Raw genomic sequence first — 19,439 nt, 5'->3', positions numbered from 1 at the left:
GCTCGGCGAGGACGTGAGGCGGTGGGCGGCACCGGGAGACTGCGAAGCATTTCCTGCTTCGGCTACCCATCACCATGGCTGCCTTCAAAACAGGATGTGTGTCTGTGTGTGTGTGGGAGCGGTGGTGCAGCGGCGAGCGCCTCCTCTAGGTCGACTCGGCCTCAAATGAGCACCTGGTACGGTGCGTGAAAATATCGCCGCTGTGGAGACAAAGGCGGCCGGGCGTGGTGCTGGCCACCCACCCCTCTCGTGAGCCGTTCCGGCCTTCACAGGTGCTCGATAACAGCACTTGCCCCAACGGTCTGTTAAGGCTACACGGGGGCTCTTTGTCTTAAGTCTCTGCTGCTTACGAAGTTTTGCTCCGTGCTGCCTTTCCAGACGTGTGACCCCCCCACCCCATTCCAGGCCTGCGGAGCAACGAAGGGGAAAACTGCCAAGAGCCAAGTGGGAGTGGGTGGGGAGGTGAGGGGGGGGGGGCGAGGGGGGGGGGGCGAGGGGGGGGGGGCGAGAGGGGATTTACACTCACGGTACATTTCTTCTAGGGCCCCATGGTGGCTCTGAGATGTTAACTCCCTCGCCTGGTATACAGAAGGTCGTGGGTTCGATCCCGACCCTGACGCCTGCTGTATATCCCAACCCTGATGCCTGCTGCTGTATATTTGGAGTTTGCGTGTCTCTCTCTCTCTCCTCATCATCACGGTGGCTAGGAGATGTTAACTACCTCGCCTGGTATACAGAAGGTCGTGGGTTCGATCCCAACCCAGACGCCTGCTGCTGTGTATCCGGGTCATCTGGTTGTTCCCCTCCACAATCAACATTATGGCCGTTTAGGGTATTTGGCTGCTATAAATTTCCAAACAATAATTATTCACTTTGTTGAATTATAAGCCACTTCATTGAGCTATCATTTGTGAAAGCCCTGTCGCTTCTGAAAAATAGCTACGTAGCTCAGTGGGCCCTTTACACCTCGTAAAATAAAAATATATAATGTGCTTTTTTTTGTCATTTGTCCACGCAATTTTACTTCCGATCGCACTGCGGGGCGTTGTGTCTCTTGTGACTCTCCTATTCGCAAAACCCCTTCTTCGTGTTAAGAGGTCATCCCGCAGAAGCGGATGTCGCAGAACTGCCTCCCGAGGCAACTCCAAGTGACCTTTGGTCCACGCAAAAAAGAAAGAACACCCCCTCACTTTCCAATATATGTCTCTCCACAAGATAATGCAAGTTTTGTCTGTTTTTTTTACTTTTACATCTCCATTAGCCACATGGCCTGCTGAGAAAGCAACTCATTGGCGGCGGCGCCGCGTTGAACACGCGAAAGCTCTGGACCGGGTTTTTTGACATTCAGCGTATCACCGGCAGAATCGGTCTTTCTTGAAGCGACGTTGGTTTGACCGCCAGCTGTTCAATCGGCAAAGGACACTCTCACTCATGAAAGGGTCCTAAGGTGGCACAAAACTTCTACAATGCCACAGCGTAGCCTGGACCACACGATAGAGGGCAGCAGATAACCACGGGCTCCCGATATGAGAGTAAATGTTCGTGTCATCTGATACAGAAACAGTGACCACAACAGACCCAGGACTTGAACCTTGAACCCAGGCCGCTTGGTGGCAGTGCTGGCTCAATGTTTCCAACTTGGCCTTTGTGAACCCCTTGAGAGAGAGACACCCAGACCCAGGCCTTGAACCTTGAACCCAGGCCCTTTGGAGAGGGCTGGCTCAGTATCTCCGACACGGCCATTATGAACTCCCCCCCCCAAGAGAACCACCCAGCCCCGGGGCTTGAACATGGTGACAACAGCTCGGCAACCCACGGGCGTGAAGTTTTTGTTCCGTGCGGTGATGACGTGCGAGATGGATGGAGCATCCCGCGTCCGTGAGGATGAGACACGCCGCGGTGTTTTGCATCTTCGCCAAATTCCCAGCCCCGATTTTCCTCTCCCCCGCCCGCCCGCCCCCCCGCCCCCCCGCCCCCCCGCCCGTGGGGATGATGCTGCCGGCGGCAAAACCCGCGCCATCGCAGAGAAATCCGCGGCAGCTCGCAGACCAGGTCTCACCAAACATTTGCCAGATTTTTGTTGTTGTCAAATACAACAATGGACATTCACGTAATAATAATGCTAATAATCTGTTTTTGCGCTAATATTTATTTTTGAAAAACAAGCTATCATCACAAGGAAGGCGCTGCTGTGTTTGACAGACGGGTTCACGGCAGAGGGCGATGTCGCGATGTGATTTTAACCAATCCAGTCATTTCTGCGGCTGTCGATCTCTTAGAATTGAGCAAATCTTGCCCGTGACGCTGCAACACATGGCTTTACGTCTGTCAAGCGGCAGCACGGGATGCTTGCTGCGACGCGGACAGCCCGTCGCCCCTCGGCACCAACCAGGGCGGCCGCATGGCCTCGAACAACGAGCGCCTGCGACAAGCGCCAACCGCTCCTCGGACGGCCGCACTGCCCAACGGGAGCTGGTTCACCGCTCGCCGTGGAGGTTCGTGGTTGGAATCGGCCGCCCGCCGATTAATGCTGCACGGTTGGCTACGTACGGTGCGGAAGAAGTTCAACATACGTGCACACATACGTAGCCGTAAAAGTCCGACGACGTGCCTTCAGTTTCACTCACGGAGCGAATCGGAGGGTGCAAAGAGATTCGGCGGTAAAAAGAAAAACGGTCGAACAGATTCCGTTCCTGAACGGGAAACGTCGAGTCGTGTTTTCCAGAATCGTGGACAATTCCCCACGGAATCGGTGGGACAATTTCCCTCCTCGAATCGCGAGGTCGGGGGGGGGGGGCGCGTGGCGTGAATCCGTTAAGAGAAACACCTCGCTCGCCACAGGACGGTTTAAAGAATGGCGCAGCAACAACAACAACAAACTCGACGACTTCCCGGATCGCGGCAGTGACTTCAAGCGGCGGCGGTGACTGAAGGTGGTCTGGGTGACTATTTAGGCGACGTCGTCCAGCTCTCTGATGCAAGTCAAATAGTCACCAGATTTGTACGTTTCGTACGCACTTCATTCTCGAATTCGAGTGCCGCGCGGGAGATTCCGGCGAATCTCCACGAGGCGGGCTCCCCGATCGACTCTGCGGAGAGCTCCACTGCTGGATGAAGGGGGCCGAGGGCGCTGTGCGTGCAGTCGGCCAACTGTTCCGTTGTCGACGCTCGCAAGGGGGCGGGGGGGGGGGAGGTTTGGGGTTAAACCTGGCGGGAGGCCAAAGCCAGCGGTGGCAGCGGTGGCCTCAGGAAGCCTGACTCACAGGCCGCCCAACTCCCAACTCCCACACTCGCGAGGCCCCTACCGCCACGGCCCCCCCACTCAACCCACCACCCCCCCCCACATTCGCCGTTTCTCATGCCGGTTTTCCCTCCCAGATGTATTTCCGTATTTTTTGTGTTTATACCCTTTAAAACAAAAAGTGTTTTTTATTTAAGTTCAGATCTCATTGCAACGCCTAAAGTCGCATTGTTTGAAGCGACCTTCGATTCCCATCTCACGCGGTTTTAATGACTCCAAATTGGGACGTTTGCCGTCCACCGCCCCCCCCACCGAGTAGGTTCTTGTTCACTTAAATTAAAACTTCCGTTAATTACCTGCCCTGTTTAATAATTCAATTAAACTTGAGGATTTTTGTTTGCCACTTAAGGGCGAAGATTCGCCAGTCTCAGCCCGGCAGGCCGGCCCTGGCTTCACGCCGGCGGGTGCACGGTGTTACGACGCCAGTGGCCGTCACAGAGCCCCCCCCCCCGGTGGCGTTGTTCTAAGAGGAGGCCCACGTTTGCAAGCCGGCGTCATCGTCCAAATCTGCCAATGGAAAATAAATAACTCTTAAATTCCTAATTGGATTACGGCAATTAGCAACATGGTCCCCTGCCGTGAAACTACTCCAGGCTGCGCGTGTATGCGTGCAACACAGCGCCTTCCTGATAGCCAAACGTACAAACGATTTGATAACTTATTGATTTGCAGAAGAGACCTGGATGCCACAATTACAGTCACCTCGACTCCCCTCCATCCTCCCGCGTACCTCGGCGGGGAGGTTGAACGTGCGCACGTCGGGCGGCCGCTCCGTCGTCGTCGCCGTCGTCGCGCCGGAGCCGGCAGGAGAGGAGGAGGCGGCGGACGGGAGCGCCAGCGCCGCGCTGAAGAAGTCGCTGCACGCCGCCAGGACGGCGCAGTGCGCGGGGAAGCGGCCGCCTCCCGCGGCGATGCTGGCGTCGCACAGGCCGCCGGCGGAGGAGCCGGCGCTGGCCGCGTCGCGCCGCTGCTCGTCCAGCCGCCGCAGCACGTCGGCCGCGTGGCCGGGGCGCTCGTACACGAAGGCGGGCGGCGCCGGCGCCGGCGACGACATGACGTCGCTCCCGTGCCCTGCCGGCGCCACGCATGGGGGGAGAACGCGGTCAGGCGGGGGGGCGGCAGCGACCCGAGGGGCGCGACTTGGTGCAGGCGGCACAGCGCTGCGGTCGCTCCACTAGCGCTGCGGCCGCCCAAGGGGCCTCCACGGACAAGAAGAGGCTCCCTAGGACAGCCGCCTCTCGTGGAGGGTGTTTGGCCTCCTACCTCTGACGTACGTTGGGACTCCTTTTGCACCATACGTATCCAACCTGCTATTCGCCGGCACGAGTGGAGCACGGTTGGCTACGTACGGTGCGAAAAAGTTCAACGTACGCACGCACGCGCATACATCTTAAACTGGCTGACAAAGATCCCGATTCTCACTCTGACACAAGCACATCAATGGGCGAACCCTTACACTGGACATCACAGGCTCTCTGAAGTACACTCCACCGCACAGTATGGAGGTGTGTATGTGGAACTTCTTTCGTACCGTACAGAGCCAACCGTGCAAATCGGACGCGTGGGGGAAGGACAACAAACTAAACACAAAAAAGCAGTTTTAAATAAATTTGTTTTCAAATCGGTATCGTGGTGTAGTGTATAGTAGTGTCGTGTAAAGTGTAGTGGGTAGTTCAGAGTAGTATGTCGGGTGTAGTTTATGCATGTTGAACTTCTTTCGCACCGTACGTAGTCAACCGTGGTATTTCCTGCACGCTCTGGTATTTCCTGCACCTATGGTACAGGCAGAGCGATTCTGCCAATCCACTGCTGGATGAGGATCTCCCTAACGCCGTGCAGCACGTCAAGGTCGTTTGACCGTACTTCACCACACGAGGGTTCGTGGACACAGGGAGCGTGGACAGTGGGGGCATAGAAGTACGGCACAGCAATGGGCTTTGCTGCATTATTGGTCTGATGCACTCCACGTAGCTAAAGCCGGAGCAGCAGCAGCAGCAGCAGTGCCGGATTATCCTTGTTGCAAAAGTAGCTACATATGAAAATAGGTTTTTACCCTTTAAACTGGTACAAAAACTGACACCTTTATACAAGGCATCATGTTTGCAATAACCACAACACAAGCAGTCAAAATGCAAACAAAAAGAAACATCTCATTTGAAAGAAAAACCTATTATTATATTTTGCCACTGGTAAAGGAGATGTCTCATAGTAGCTACATACGCTACGGGCCCGCACTAGCTTAATCCGGCACTGAGCAGCAGCCGACAGCAGCAGCCTGGCGTGCATGGTGACCGCACGCCCCCACACGCAGATGAAGCTAAAGTTCAGGGCCCCAAGTAGCTCAGGCCCCCCCCCCCCCAGATTCATAAAAAAAGCATTGGAAAAAGCAGATATCAGCTCAAATTTAAATCCTAACCAACAAAACACTCAACCACAAACACCCAATGCATCTCTCACCACTTTCTTGTCTCCATCTCTCCTCTGCTATTTCTCTACATCGCTATCTTTGTTCCACATCTCTCTCATCATCTCACCACAGTGGCGAGGAGATGTTAACTACCTCGCCTGGCATACAGGAGCTCGTGGGTTCAATCCCGAACCTGACTCCTGCTGCTGTATATTGGGAGTCTGCGCGCTCACCCTTGCATTGCTAAACTTCCCCGAAACACACCGCACATTGTCTAGGATGGCCAAGTGGCTAAAGAAACGAGGGCCCAAGTAGTGCGCGGCTCTTTTAAGATTGTGAGCCTAAAGGTCAAGGGTGCTGCGGTGGTTGGGAGATGTTAACTACCTCGCCTGGTAAACAGGAGGTTGTGGGTTCGATCCCGACCCTGACGACGCCTGCTGCTGTATATTTGGAGTTTGCGTGTCTCTCTCTCCCCGTGGTCACGTGGATTTTTCTCCGGGTCCTCTGGTTTTCCCCTCCACATGTAGACTCAACATCACGCATCTAGGATATTTGACTGTTGGAAATGTCCACGTGACGATGAGCCACTTCGTCGGGCTATCGTTTGTGGTGGCCGGGTCGCTGCTGAAAAAGAAGCTGCATAGCTCAGTGAGGCCTTACCCGGTAAAAAAGAAAAACAGCTTTCGTTTTCAGTTGTTTACACCTCCATCTCTCGTCCACGTCTCTTCTGTTATCCCACTCGGGGCCAGCACCCCCACACTGGATCCATCCAAAGCACCATCATCCACAGGGCTCGACCTGGCTTGGCTTTCCACATCCGACATGGTTGGGATCGCGCATGCTCAGCGAGTTCCTTCGCAGGCGCAATGACAACGGAGGCGACGGTGAAGCGGTGCGTCCCACGCCACCCCCCACTGGCGCTGGCGCGTGTGCCTGTGCGCGCGTGTGTGCACGTGTGTGCGTGTGCGCGTGCGTGTGTGCGCGCGTGTGTGCGTGTGCACGTGTGCGCGTGTGCGCGTCTTCTGCGCTGTGCCCCACACGTTTCTATAACGGCCCGGGAAGCGGCCGCCGGTCGTTGTGTGTTGTTTTTTTTTCGCGTGGGATGTTTTCGGGTTCCTATACAAACCACGAGGCATTTAAAAGATGTGTATGACTCACGCTGAATCATTCTCTCAGCCGCAGAACCACTCGGAAGTTCCAAAATCGCCGGCGCTTGGCGCGGAGAGAGAGGGAGAGAGGGAAAGAGCGGCGAGAGAGACCGGCACGCCCTCTCCATCCATGCGGCTCCATCTCCCTCTTGAGGACCCAACAACTGAGAAAATGCTCTCGACTTTAACCACGAGAACAGGCCGCTGTGGCATCCACTTTACGGAGCACCGTCGCCCATCTGAACCATCGTGTGCTCGCCCCCCCCCCAGCCCCCAACCGATCAGCGTAACCGCCCCGGACGCTCCGGTATCCGCAACACGCGCTGGGGGTGTCAACGGTCACTTCGTGAGAGGCGTTCGCGTATCCGACTGTCCAGTGCTCGCTGAGCCGCGTCGGCTTCCGGTTGCCGAGCGAATACGTTATAAGGTGGCACTCATTACACACACAAAGCGCTCGCCACAAATGAACCACGACACCTCGAGGATCTCGTCAACAAGCATAAACCATCACGTGACTCCGGCCATCCTCGCAGCGGCGGCTTTTGGCTCAGCAATCGAACGAAGGCGGTGGTCACCGCATCGCGCGGCGCTTTCAGATGCGTTTATGTGGCCGTCTGGAATGCTCTTCCTTCCGATATTAGCAAACCACTGGAGATACGCACTTTTTAATCGAGATTGGAAACTCATTTCTTTACAACTGCTTTTCCTGTTAAGTTTGGTGTCCTTCTGCCGCACCCCCGATCAGCACGGCTGGCTATGTACGGTGCGAAAGAAGTTCAACATGCATCTCCCCACCCTCCCCCCCAGCGAGTCGGATACGCGACATTGCAGCATTCGACAGGGGAGCTCTGGGCGGTTTCCCGGTGCCGTGGTTACCCAGCGTACATTTGCCATCGTGTGTGGCCCCCCCCCCCCCCCCGTTTGTCAAATCCACTGCTGGATGAGGGCCCGGTTGAGGGGTTAGTTGAGCACAACTTAACCGCGCCGGCCAGCGCAGGTTTGGCGACGGCAGGGGAAGCACAGACGTGGGAAGCGTAGAAGTACAGGCCAACAGACTCTGCTGCCCGCCGCGTAGCCCCACCAGCGCCGCAAGCCGCTAGCGCCCCGTCAGGCGTGGTGGTCGCCCATCGAAGCGCCGCTATCCATGGCTCAACGCTGCTTTGGCTTCCGAGAAGTGGCGAGATGGAGATGGGGCACAGTCTGGGTGCGTTCCGGGCGCAGGTTGATCGCACTGCAACAGCGCAGCGCTGTAGCCCGTCCACAATGGAGCCGCGGATATATTTGAGTCCAATCACGTCAACGCGGCAGCGCAACGGTTCAGATAAACGCCGGCCATTCTCAATGCGCCAGGGGAGCAAGGCCTCCCCCCTCACCACGAAGGGTGTTTGTCGACCATACTTCACCAGACCGGTCAGTGCGTGGGTATCGTGGGAGCGGTTGGGGGGAAGGGCCGGGCCGCGCTCGCCACCTACGCCGGCCGCGGTCGGGAACCGAACTCGCGTCGCCGCTCCCTCACCGCTCCCTAACCGCTCCCTCACCGCTCCCTCACCTCTCCCTCACCGCTCCCTCACCGCTCCCTCACCGCCGTGCCACCGCTCCCTCACCGCCGCGCTACCGCTCCGTCCGCAACGCCTCGAGCGGGCGACCCCAGCGTGGGCGGCACTGCAGCGGCCGCTCTCGCGCCGCGCGACAAGAAGCGCCGGTTGGACTCTCGCCGCGGGCGACTGTCGGTGTCGGGATTCTCTCCCGGTTCTGAGACGTGGCCGGTGCTGACCCCCAAAAACATCGCCAACGCTAAACAATTCCCTGCAGGTTACTCGGTTGGGATCACACAGAGCAGCAACAAAAGCAGCCGTAGCAGCAACAACAGAAGCAGCAACAGCAGAAGCAGCAGCGTTGCCCCCCTTACTGGGAAATCTTGGCAGGGCCCTCCTGAAAACGAGTCGTGAGGCTCGGTGTGAGGCCATCCCGAAGTAAGCGGAATAACAAAACTTGTTCAGCGATTAGTGCGAATAACAGCACAATCCTATTAGCAAAGAGCACAATCCTATTAGCAAACAGCACACCCTCTTAGCAAAGAGCACACCCTCTTAGCAAAGAGCACACCCTCTTAACAAACAGCACACCCTATATGCAAACAGCACACCCTATATGCAAACAGCACACCCTATTAGCAAACAGCACACCCTCTTAGCAAAGAGCACACCCTCTTAACAAACAGCACACCCTATATGCAAACAGCACACCCTATATGCAAACAGCACACCCTATTAGCAAACAGCACACCCTCTTAGCAAAGAGCACACCCTATTAACAAACAGCACACCCTATATGCAAACAGCACACCCTATATGCAAACAGCACACCCTATTAGCAAACAGCACACCCTCTTAGCAAAGAGCACACCCTATTAACCAACAGCACACCCTATATGCAAACAGCACACCCTATATGCAAACAGCACACCTCTATATGCAAACCGCACACCCTATTAGCAAATAGCACACCCCTATTGGCAAACAGTGCACACTATTTGCAAACAGTGCATCCTATTGGCCAACAGTGCACGCTATTAGCAAACAGCCGACTACCCTGCAACAACAACAACAACCTGACCTAACAGGGGGGGGGTAGTGAAAGTCAGTCGGTGACCGTGCAGTACAGTAGGGCGTGCATTGTGAGCGCTGCCAAGCCAAGGGGTTGGCGGGGGGGGACATTCCCCGCATTGTGCCCAGTCACGCCCGGCTCGGCCTGCCCACCGTGAGCCCCCCAGTCACGTGGTGTGGGGATTCTCAGCATGACTTGTCAGAAGCGTTGTTTGCTGTCCCTTGTTGGCGGTGGTGGGGGTGGTGGCGGTGGTGGGGGTGGCGATGGTGGTGGCGGTGGTGGCGGTGGTGGTGGCGATGGCAGTGGTGGGGGTGGCAATGGTGGTGGTGGGGGTGGCGATGGCGGTGGTGGTGGGGGTGGCGATGGCGGTGGTGGGGGTGGCGATGGTGGTGGCGGTGGTGGGGGTGGCGATGGCGGTGGTGGGGGTGGCGGTGGTGGGGGTGGCGGTGGTGGGGGTGGCGATGGTGGTGGCGGTGGTGGCGGTGGTGGCGGTGGTGGCGATGGTGGCGGTGGTGGTGGTGGGGGTGGCGATGGTGGTGGCGGTGGTGGTGGCGGAGGCAGTGGGGGTGGTGTTGAGGATGAGTGGGTGACACAGGGATCGCTATCGCCGGTGTGAAACCAAAACCAAAATCTGAAAGGGATTGGGTCTCACGTCGGGTTGTCCTCTCGCCTGATGGATTCCTGTGGATGCAGTGGAAACCGTCCCGACCGCCTCAAGTGGCACGGGTGGCAGGCAGGGGGGGGGGGCAGGGGTGACCACCCGTCCTGGCGGCCCCTGGGGGCCCTCCTCTGGGTGAGGAGGGGGCAGCAGCTCCCGTCGCCCCGAGAACTTTCTAGAGAACTCTTCCTGGGACGTCGCAAGATTGTTCTGTCTGTTGCCTAATCGAGACGTTTAATCGTGATGACACCCCTCTGGTGATATTGTGAGATATTTTTATCTCCTTCTTATCCTCCTCACGATGTGGGGTGTCACGAGTGGTGAGATGTTGACTACCTCGCCTGGTACGCAGGAGGTCGTGGGTTCGATTCCGACCCTGACGCCTGCTGCTGCTGCTGTATATTTGTATTTTGCCCGGTCTCCCCGTGGCCGCGTGGATTTTTCCTCCGGGTCCTCCATTTTTTCCCTCCACATTTAGAATCGACGTCAAGCATTTTGGAGTTATTTGGCTGCTGCTATACATTCCCACGTACTGACGAGCCACTGTGTTCAGCTATCATTTGTGATGGCGATACAGCTCAGTGGGCCCTCACCTGGAAAAACAAAACATACTTCTGATAGTTTGTTTGGGCAGACAGCCCCGGTGACTTTGTCTCCCGAGTTCGATTATAGAGGCAAGTTAATCAGTCAGCCGTGACCCCACCTTGGGACATCCGAGTTGGGATGACCGTGTGTTTTTTGTGGCCACGTGTGTGTGTGTGTGTGCGTGCGAGCACACACGCACACACACACACACACGCGCACACACACACGCACACACACGCGCGCGCGCAACAAACTGCCAACTCACGCCGAGAATCCCTCTCTCCCGACCTTCCGCGTTCCAGGCCAGCTGCGTGGTCTGAAAAGAAGCAGCCTCCTAAATGAAGACGCCGGCCGAGGGTGACCCGGGGGTTAGAGCGCCGCCGCCGCCGCCGAGAGGCTGGGTTTGAATCCGGGTTTCACCTGCCGCGATGGTTGCACACGCGGGTTCCCCAGAGGGTCTCGGCCCGGTTGCCCCCGGGTGTCCTGGTCAACCAGGAGGGTTCGGCTAAAAGAGACGGCAACGTGGTTCAATCTTGTCATTGTGGGTGAATGTCAAGCCAGGGGGGCGGCTTTCCACCGCACCGAACTCGCGATCCGGAGGTCGCCGGCTCGACTCCATCGACACGGTGGGGGGCGAGGTTCTGGAATCCCTCCACGACCCACCGCCGCCTCTGTCCACCCGGCGGCGCGAAGGGGTGGACAACGGTCGACCGGCAGGTCACGTGCGCGGTGGGGTAAACCGTGGGTGCTTCCCCTCGATCCAAGGTGGTTCTCGTCACTCAGTTTGGTGCGACACAAAAAAAAATCCTCCGAGAAAATATCGCGCCTGACCCAGGTCTCCCGCGCCTGCCACTCCTTGATGCTGATCCCTTGAGATGTCACCGTGGCCGCACGACACCAACGCGGCTTGGCTCGACTACCGCCCCGCTCGAACACGTTCTCTCTCCGGCAAGGCGCCCCGCTCGAACACGTTCTCTCTCCGGCAAGGCGCGTGGGGAACGCCTCCCGACTCGGGCCACGATCACCGGCGTTACACGGTCAGCGGCAGCGACGGGAGGGGAATCCGTCAAGCCTTGAGATAGCTGTGGAAATTCCACGTTCCTATGCCATAACGAAAACATTATCTAACCCTACCACTACACCTAACCCCAGCCATATCCTTAACCATAGCCCTACAACACTGACCCTACCCATAGCCCTACAACACTAACCCTACCCATAGTCCTACAACACTGACCCTACCCATAGCCCTACAACACTGACCCTACCCATAGCCCTACAACACTAACCCTACCCATAGTCCTACAACAGACCCTACTCATAGCCCTACAACACTAACCCTACCCCATAGTCCTACAACACTGACCCTACTCATAGCCCTACAACACTAACCCTACCCATAGTCCTACAACACTGACCCTACCCATAGCCCTACAACACTAACCCTACCCATAGCCCTACAACACTGACCCTACCCATAGCCCTACAACACTAACCCTACCCATAGCCCTACAACACTGACCCTACCCATAGCCCTACAACACTGACCCTACTCATAGTCCTACAGCACTGACCCTCGCCATAGTCCTAACCTTGCCTAATAGGCCTAACCCAGGAGTCGGCAACCTTTCAAGAGACAAGAGAGCCCATCACACGCATGGATCTACTTGTGCACAGACACACACACAGCAGTGGGCTTTGCAGCAGATTCTGACAACACACATTCTGACTTAAACAACATAGGTGATAGAAATAATAAAAATAAAACATAATAAAATAATTCTCACGACGTTTCGGCCACAACGCAAGCAGCCGTCCTCAGGTGAAGAACAGGTCTGTCGGGAAGACAGTGTCTGACAGACCTGTTCTTCACCTGAGGACGGCTGCTTGCTTTGTGGCCGAAACGTCGTGATAATTATTTTATTATGTTTTATTTTTATTATTTTATTGTTTCCCTTCTACGTGACTTTACCGAAAGAACCAAGAAGATGAATCCCTGCAGTCACGAAAGCTTTAAATCGAAATAGGTCATAGAATCAACTGCGTCGGTTTAGTATTTCCCGCCCTCCCCCCCCCCCTTTAGTAATTCTTTAACAATGCTAATGCTTTTTTTTTTATATACTGGAAAATGGTCCCATAGATTTTCACACAATGGGGTTTGGACCGCCGTACATTTCGTTGAACACCGAGAGGCGGTAACGTCGCGCCTGTGGAGGGGGGGGAAGACGATGTCGTCGTCGGGGTTTCTAGGAACGCACTGGGGGGGGGGGGCGCCTGTGCCGCAGACTGTAACGGAGCGATTGAAGTAAATTGGTTTTTATTCTGGAGGCAGCAGGCTGCCGACCCCAGGCCCGGCCCGACGATGGCGGCGGAGCCCGCAGGGCCCGCGGACCCTGGGTCCAGGTGCACCTCCTCAGCACCCACAGATTACAGCAGGCCCTCGGTTCACGGTTTTTCGGTTAACGTTTCGCCTCCCGTAGGAGCCCGTGGTTTCGCGCCGTGTTGACGTTATGCACGCGGGGCGTCAATTTCAGCCAATCCGAGCGCTCATAGGTGGGGCTGAGCCATGCCCTCAGCCAATCAGCAACGCCCATTTATGAGGTCTCTTTATGTCACGGATTAATGATTTGAACGGATAATTCCTATATTCGATGAGCAGTTATTTCGGTTGACAGTAGTTTTCGTGGAGCGGATTTAAAACACCCGTTAACCGAGAGACTGCTGCATTCAGTGCTCGCGACGTCCCGGACGCAGCGCCACCGTCTCCGCCTCCGCTGGTGCCAGCGGGAACTTGGAATGCAGCGAGGTTAAGGCCCCGCTCACTCGCGGGCGCTGACTCCGAGGGAACGCGTGCCAGACTTTTTTTTAAAAAAGTGCAAGATGTAAATGTTTTACCGATTGCGGTAAAGTAACACAATTATACATTGCCACCCAGGCAAGCCCCGCGCAGGCAGGTCTACGTTACAGCGATCGACCGCTACGCTGCCGCTCCCCACCTCACCACCAGCAGCAGCAAGCCACGGTCAATCCTCTGCTGGACGAAGGCCTCCACCCCAAGCCACCACGGCCGCTGCCCCTCGCGATCCTGCGACGCGACGATCCTCCACCCCGGCACTTTCCCTACGCACGGGGAGCCGACTGGGAGCCGACTGGGAGCTGACTGGGGAGCTGACTGGGAGCTGACTGGGGAGCTGACTGGGGAGCTGACTGGGAGCTGACTGGGGAGCTGACTGGGGAGCTGACTGGGGAACTGACTGGGGAGCTGACTGGGAGCTGACTGGGAGCTGACTGGGAGCTGACTGGGGAGCTGACTGGGGAGCTGACTGGGGAGCTGACTGGGGAGCTGACTGGGAGCTGACTGGGGAGCTGACTGGGGAGCTGACTGGGGAGCTGACTGGGGAGCTGACTGGGGAGCTGACTGGGGAGCTGACTGGGGAGCTGACTGGGGAGCTGACTGGGGAGCTGACTGGGGAGCTGACTGGGGAGCTGACTGGGAGCTGACTGGGGAGCTGACTGGGGAGCTGACTGGGGAGCTGACTGGGGAGCTGACTGGGGAGCTGACTGGGGAGCTGACTGGGAGCTGACTGGGAGCTGACTGGGGAGCTGACTGGGGAGCTGACTGGGGAGCTGACTGGGGAGCTGACTGGGGAGCTGACTGGGAGCTGACTGGGGAGCTGACTGGGGAGCTGACTGGGAGCTGACTGGGGAGCTGACTGGGGAGCTGACTGGGGAGCTGACTGGGGAGCTGACTGGGGAGCTGACTGGGGAGCTGACTGGGAGCTGACTGGGGAGCTGACTGGGGAGCTGACTGGGGAGCTGACTGGGGAGCTGACTGGGGAGCTGACTGGGGAGCTGACTGGGAGCTGACTGGGAGGCTGACTGGGGAGCTGACTGTCACAGCCCCTTCTCCTCCAGGACGCCTTCCGTGCCTCGGCCGCCGCTCCGTGGTCGTTCTCGACCAGCGGCCCTAGTCGCCGTGACGCGTCCACTCCAACGCCAATCCAAGCGTTTACCGTGACAACAAACGTGGACCATTTGAGGATTCCCAATGACAAATTCGGTTGCCAATAATTGTTTGCGCGCCTTTTGTGCTGCCCGAGCTCGAGCGAAGCGGACAGGGCACACAAGGGGCTGCTCAGCGCCGTCCTCCTATTTTGTTGCTATGGGCCTGGTCTCCCACCCGAGTCGCTCGCCAACGCTTCCATTTGCTCCGCAGTCAACTTCCCCTGCCGGGTTATTGTCTCGGGCTCGCCGATGCGCTGACGGACTGCGCGCAGAGGGCGCGGCATCGCGACGGCAATCAATGATTACGATGATTGTGAGCGAGCGAGCGAGCGGTGGGGTGGTTGGAGTGGATGACCGAGTGGGTGAATGAGTAAGTGAGTGTTTGGTGGGTCAGTTGGTGGCAGTAGGGGGGGGGGGTGAATGAATGGGTGGGTGAGAGATATTTGGCTGAGTGGGTGGTTTGGCTAGCGAGTGTTTTGGCTAGCGAGTGGTTTGGCTAGCGAGTGTTTTGGCTAGCGAGTGGTTTGGCTGGCGAGTGGATTGGCTAGCGAGTGGTTTGGCTAGCGAGTGGTTGGGCAAGTGTTTTAGCAAGGGAGTGTGTTTTTGGGGCCTGTCCTCTGGCTTCCTCACGGAGCAATCATCTCAAACGCGTCGTTCGTTCCCGTGCCTCCAGATGCCCTCCAGGGAGGCACGCGGCACGAACAACAAACCACGACGACGACGTTACTAACGAGGTGACGCGTTCAAACGCCGGCGTCCCAATACCTCCCCCCCCCCCGACGGCAATCCGACCGAACGCAGCTGGAGCCCGCAGCGGCCGGGCCGCTGGCGCTCGCGGACGAGGGCGTAGCGGGCGCGGGCGGCGGCGAGGACCCCGACCCCGGCGGCGTGGCGGCCAACGAGCGCGACGCCGCGGGGGCGGGGATCTCTCCGCGACTTCTGCCGGGGTCTGCGGAGCTGCGTGACCCCCACCCTCAGCCCCCTCCCCCAAGCTGCAGATGTGCGTGTGCGCGCGTGTTCATTTTATCGCGACACTGCAAGGCCCCAACGTTTAACTGATCTCGCCACTATCGCCGCTCGCACCCAAACCCCAATCGCCCGTTCGGAGGGACCCCACAATTCCCTTTTTACCCCCACCCCCCACCTCCCACCCCCCACCCCATAACCCACATTAGGGGGCGCCACGATGGCTACGAGATGTTAACTACCTCGCCTGGTATACAGGAAGTCGTGGGTTCGATCCCGACCCTGACGCCTGCTGTATAATCAGGTGGACTTCTCCACAAATCTGGCTGTCGCCTGATGAAGCTGGTTGTAATTACTGGCGAAACGTCGTACTCAGATTGTAAATGTCGTGGCTTGGCTCTCCAACACACCGGCGTGCTGTACTAGTGACGAATTGGCACGTTCTGTTTACGTGACAACCCTGACGAGTGGAATATTTGGCTGCTATAAAATGTCCACGCGATGACAAGCCGCTTCGTTGAGCTGTCGTCTGTGTCCGGGTCGCTTCTGAAAGAGAGCGACGGAGCTCAGTGGGCTTTACCTGGAATAAATAACAATCAGTTTAGTCGACGTCACGTCGCCCGCCATACCCCACGGTTCAGTGCGGCCCACGTGGGGGGTTGTGGCCGGCACCACGCGCCCTCTCGCACGGTCACCGCCATGGGAATGTGGAATTTCCACCGGTGGCGCAGCTGGCTGTGAGCGGCACGAGCCAAAGGCTTGGTGCCCCGCGGAGGCTGGAGGGTTCCTGGATTCGCAACGCGACGAGTCCACAACACACCGGCTGCAAGCTCGGGATCCTCATACAACAGCACGAGCAAGTTGACCGCTACAATCAAACGACCCAATGCAATTTGAATGAGTCCATTAACCATTTCGCACAGCTGTTGCGTTCTGGTAGACTGTGTGTTATGTGAAAATCTATGATCCTGATGTAACCCTATTGGCCCTATGTAAGCCGATGATCACAACAATGCTGGTGATGTGTTAGCGCTCGATCTCGACGTAAGCCCATGCACGTTTAGTTTGTTGTCCTTCCCCGCACCTCCGATTAGCACGGTTGGCTACGTACGGTGCGAAAGAAGTCCAACATACATACATAGACTCACGTAGTCACTCGCCCACTCACGTAGTCACTCGCCCACTCACACAGTCACTCACCCACTCACGTAGTCACTCGCCCACACACTCAGCCATCCTCCGATTGCCATGGTTGGCTACGTACGGTGCTAAAGTTGTTCAACGTACACACAGGCCCTGTCGACGATCTCAATGTAAACTCCATGGTTCCCAATTTACACACCCACACACCCCATTCACATCCGATCACCACGAGTACTCGAGCGGCTGATCCCAGGGCGCCAGCGCTACCGTGAAGGCGCTGCCGTGAAGGCGCTGCCGTGCCTCACGGATGCGTCGCGGCTACGCAGGCCGCTGGTACTTGCCGCCACCGCCGTGTTTCCCAATTTAAAGTTATTTGCCGTTTCTCGCAGCGTCCGCCATGAGACGTGGCCGTTGTACAACCGCGGTTATTGACCAGGGCGGCCGCGGGGCTGGGAGCGGCGCGGCGGCGCACGCGCGGCGATGCGTAGCGGCGCAACGCCACGGGGCGCCGAGCTCGTGAATGATTCACTTGCCGAGTTGGCGGCGGATTACTCAGTCACCAGCGACGACCTCGCGGTGCCACCACCACCACCACCTGGCTAAAGCTCTTACCCCCCCCCCCCCGCTTGGTCGCCAACCTCTGGGTGCCAAGCCCGCTTGGTCACCTGTCCGCGCCCCTCCAACTGTCCCAACCTCCGTCGCTGCCTCTTCCCATCCTCACCTGCAGCACTTTCCTGCCACACGCATTCTGCGTGCCAACTCCAAGTTGCCCACCCTTCCCCTCCTGCCACGAAATTCCCGACAGGCTTCCGGGTAAACAGGTGGCGATCAATATGACTGCTCCTGCTGCTGCTGTTGTTGTTGTTATTGGCCTCGCGGCGCAGCCATAAAATCCGCCGTGGCACCGTACTCGTACGCTCCCACGTCCGTCTACGTCGCCCGGCATTTTCGGCAAACCCGCACCGACCGGCGTGAAGCATGGCCAAAATAACCACGCTCCCCACGGGCACGGCGCGGGGCAGACTCGCAAGGAGACCCGGATGAGCCGTTTGGACCCAGGGGTCGCCACCAAAAAGAAGCGACAGACGCAAAACAAATATTAAAAATAAGAGCGTAGCTACGAGCGAAAAAATATATATTTTAAAAAACGCAATCTCGCACGAGGAATAGAAAATACTGCGAGGGTAAAATCGCCGTCAAAACCAGAAGCTGAAGATTAAATTACCCCCCACCTCCGCCCCCAACGGAGCAATCGCGGCTCAAGACGAGCTGTGGGCACCCACGCACAGCCACGCGACGTGCTGACGCCACCACTCACCTGCACAGAGCCACAACGCGTCCCCTGGGTCTGGCCAGAGACAGTCGAGATGTCGCTCCACTCCGGATCTCCACTCTAGATCTCACTCCACTCTGGATCTCACTCCACTCTGGATCTCACTCCACTCTGGATCTCACTCCACTCTGGATCTCCACACTGGATCTCACTGCACTTGGTTGGTATCCCACGGAGAAACACGATTGTCTTGCGTCACCCCCCCCCCCCCGCATTTCCACACTTTCCTTTTCGCAATGAAGGCCCGGGGACGATTGGGCAACTCATGGCGAATTCGGGAAATATCTGGAATTGGATGTCTGTGTGTGTGTCTGCGTATGTGTGTGTCTGTGTGCGTGTGTCTGTGTGTGTGTCTGCGTGTGTCTTTGTGTGTCTTTGTGTGTGTCTGCGTGTGTCTGTGTATGTGTCTGCGTGCGTGTGTCTGCGTGCGTGTGTCTGCGTGTGTGTGTCTGTGTGTGTGTCTGTGCGGGTCGGTGTGTGTGTGTCTTTGCAGTCATCTCAGTCAACCCAAGACCCCTGGGTCTGTCCCATGACCTGTCGACAGCGAGCCTTCAACACTGCAAGTGATGGCTCCAAGGTGCACCTAGCCTGGCACAGGCGCCGTGGTGACATCGCCGCCACTCGGTGACGAATGGCAGCTGTTGTTGTTGTTGTTGTGTGTATTGATCTGTGTGGCTATTTATGCGTGGGTGTGTGTTGGTGTGGGTATTTGCATTTGTGTGTTTACATGTGTTTGTGTGTATGGTATGAGTTATACACTGTTGACCCATGTTTGGGTAATAGTGTGTTTGTGTGTATGCGTGTATGTGGTCGTGTGTCCATTTACACGCACACACACACACATCTGCGTGGGTATGTGCGTGCACGTGCGTGTGCGTATGTGGCTAAGTGTGCTTGTGTGTGTGTAAACGGCTACGTGTGTGTATGTGGCTAAGTATGTGTGTGTATGGCTATGTGGCTTTGTGTGTGTGTGGCTATGTGGCTGTGTGTGGCTATGTAGCTGTGTGTGTGTGTGGCTATGTGTGTGTGTGGCTATGTGGCTGTGTGTGTATGGCTATGTGGCTTTGTGTGTGTGTCTATGTGTCTATGTGTGTATGCGTGTGTGTGTGTCTATGTGTCTATGTGTCTACGTGTGTGTATGTCTATGTGGCTGCGTGTGTGTGTCTATGTGTCTGCGTGTGTGTGTCTATGTGGCTACGTGTGTGTGTCTATGTGTGTGTCTATGTGGCTGTGTCTGTGTGTGTGCGTAGCGAACAGCGCGCTGCACTGTGAACCTGGGACCTAGA

The 19,439-nt window shown here is 57.1% G+C and overlaps 1 protein-coding gene across 1 annotated transcript in view; it reads right to left on the bottom strand.

Moving 5' to 3' along the window:
- LOC144950335 (uncharacterized) overlaps window positions 1–19,439 on the bottom strand; it is a 63,056-nt gene that overhangs the window by 11,313 nt on the left and 32,304 nt on the right. Inside the window, exon 2 of the mRNA XM_078880449.1 lies at window positions 4,032–4,372. Coding sequence (XP_078736575.1) covers window positions 4,032–4,355 — 324 coding nt within the window. The 5' untranslated portion in view covers window positions 4,356–4,372. The remainder of the gene's footprint in view (window positions 1–4,031; window positions 4,373–19,439) is intronic.

Source organism: Lampetra fluviatilis, chromosome 57 (genome assembly GCF_964198595.1).
Source record: "Lampetra fluviatilis chromosome 57, kcLamFluv1.1, whole genome shotgun sequence".
NCBI classification, from domain to species: domain Eukaryota; kingdom Metazoa; phylum Chordata; class Hyperoartia; order Petromyzontiformes; family Petromyzontidae; genus Lampetra; species Lampetra fluviatilis.
The sequence above is the reverse complement of the archived record's forward strand: the minus strand, read 5'-3'. Positions and strand labels throughout refer to the sequence as shown.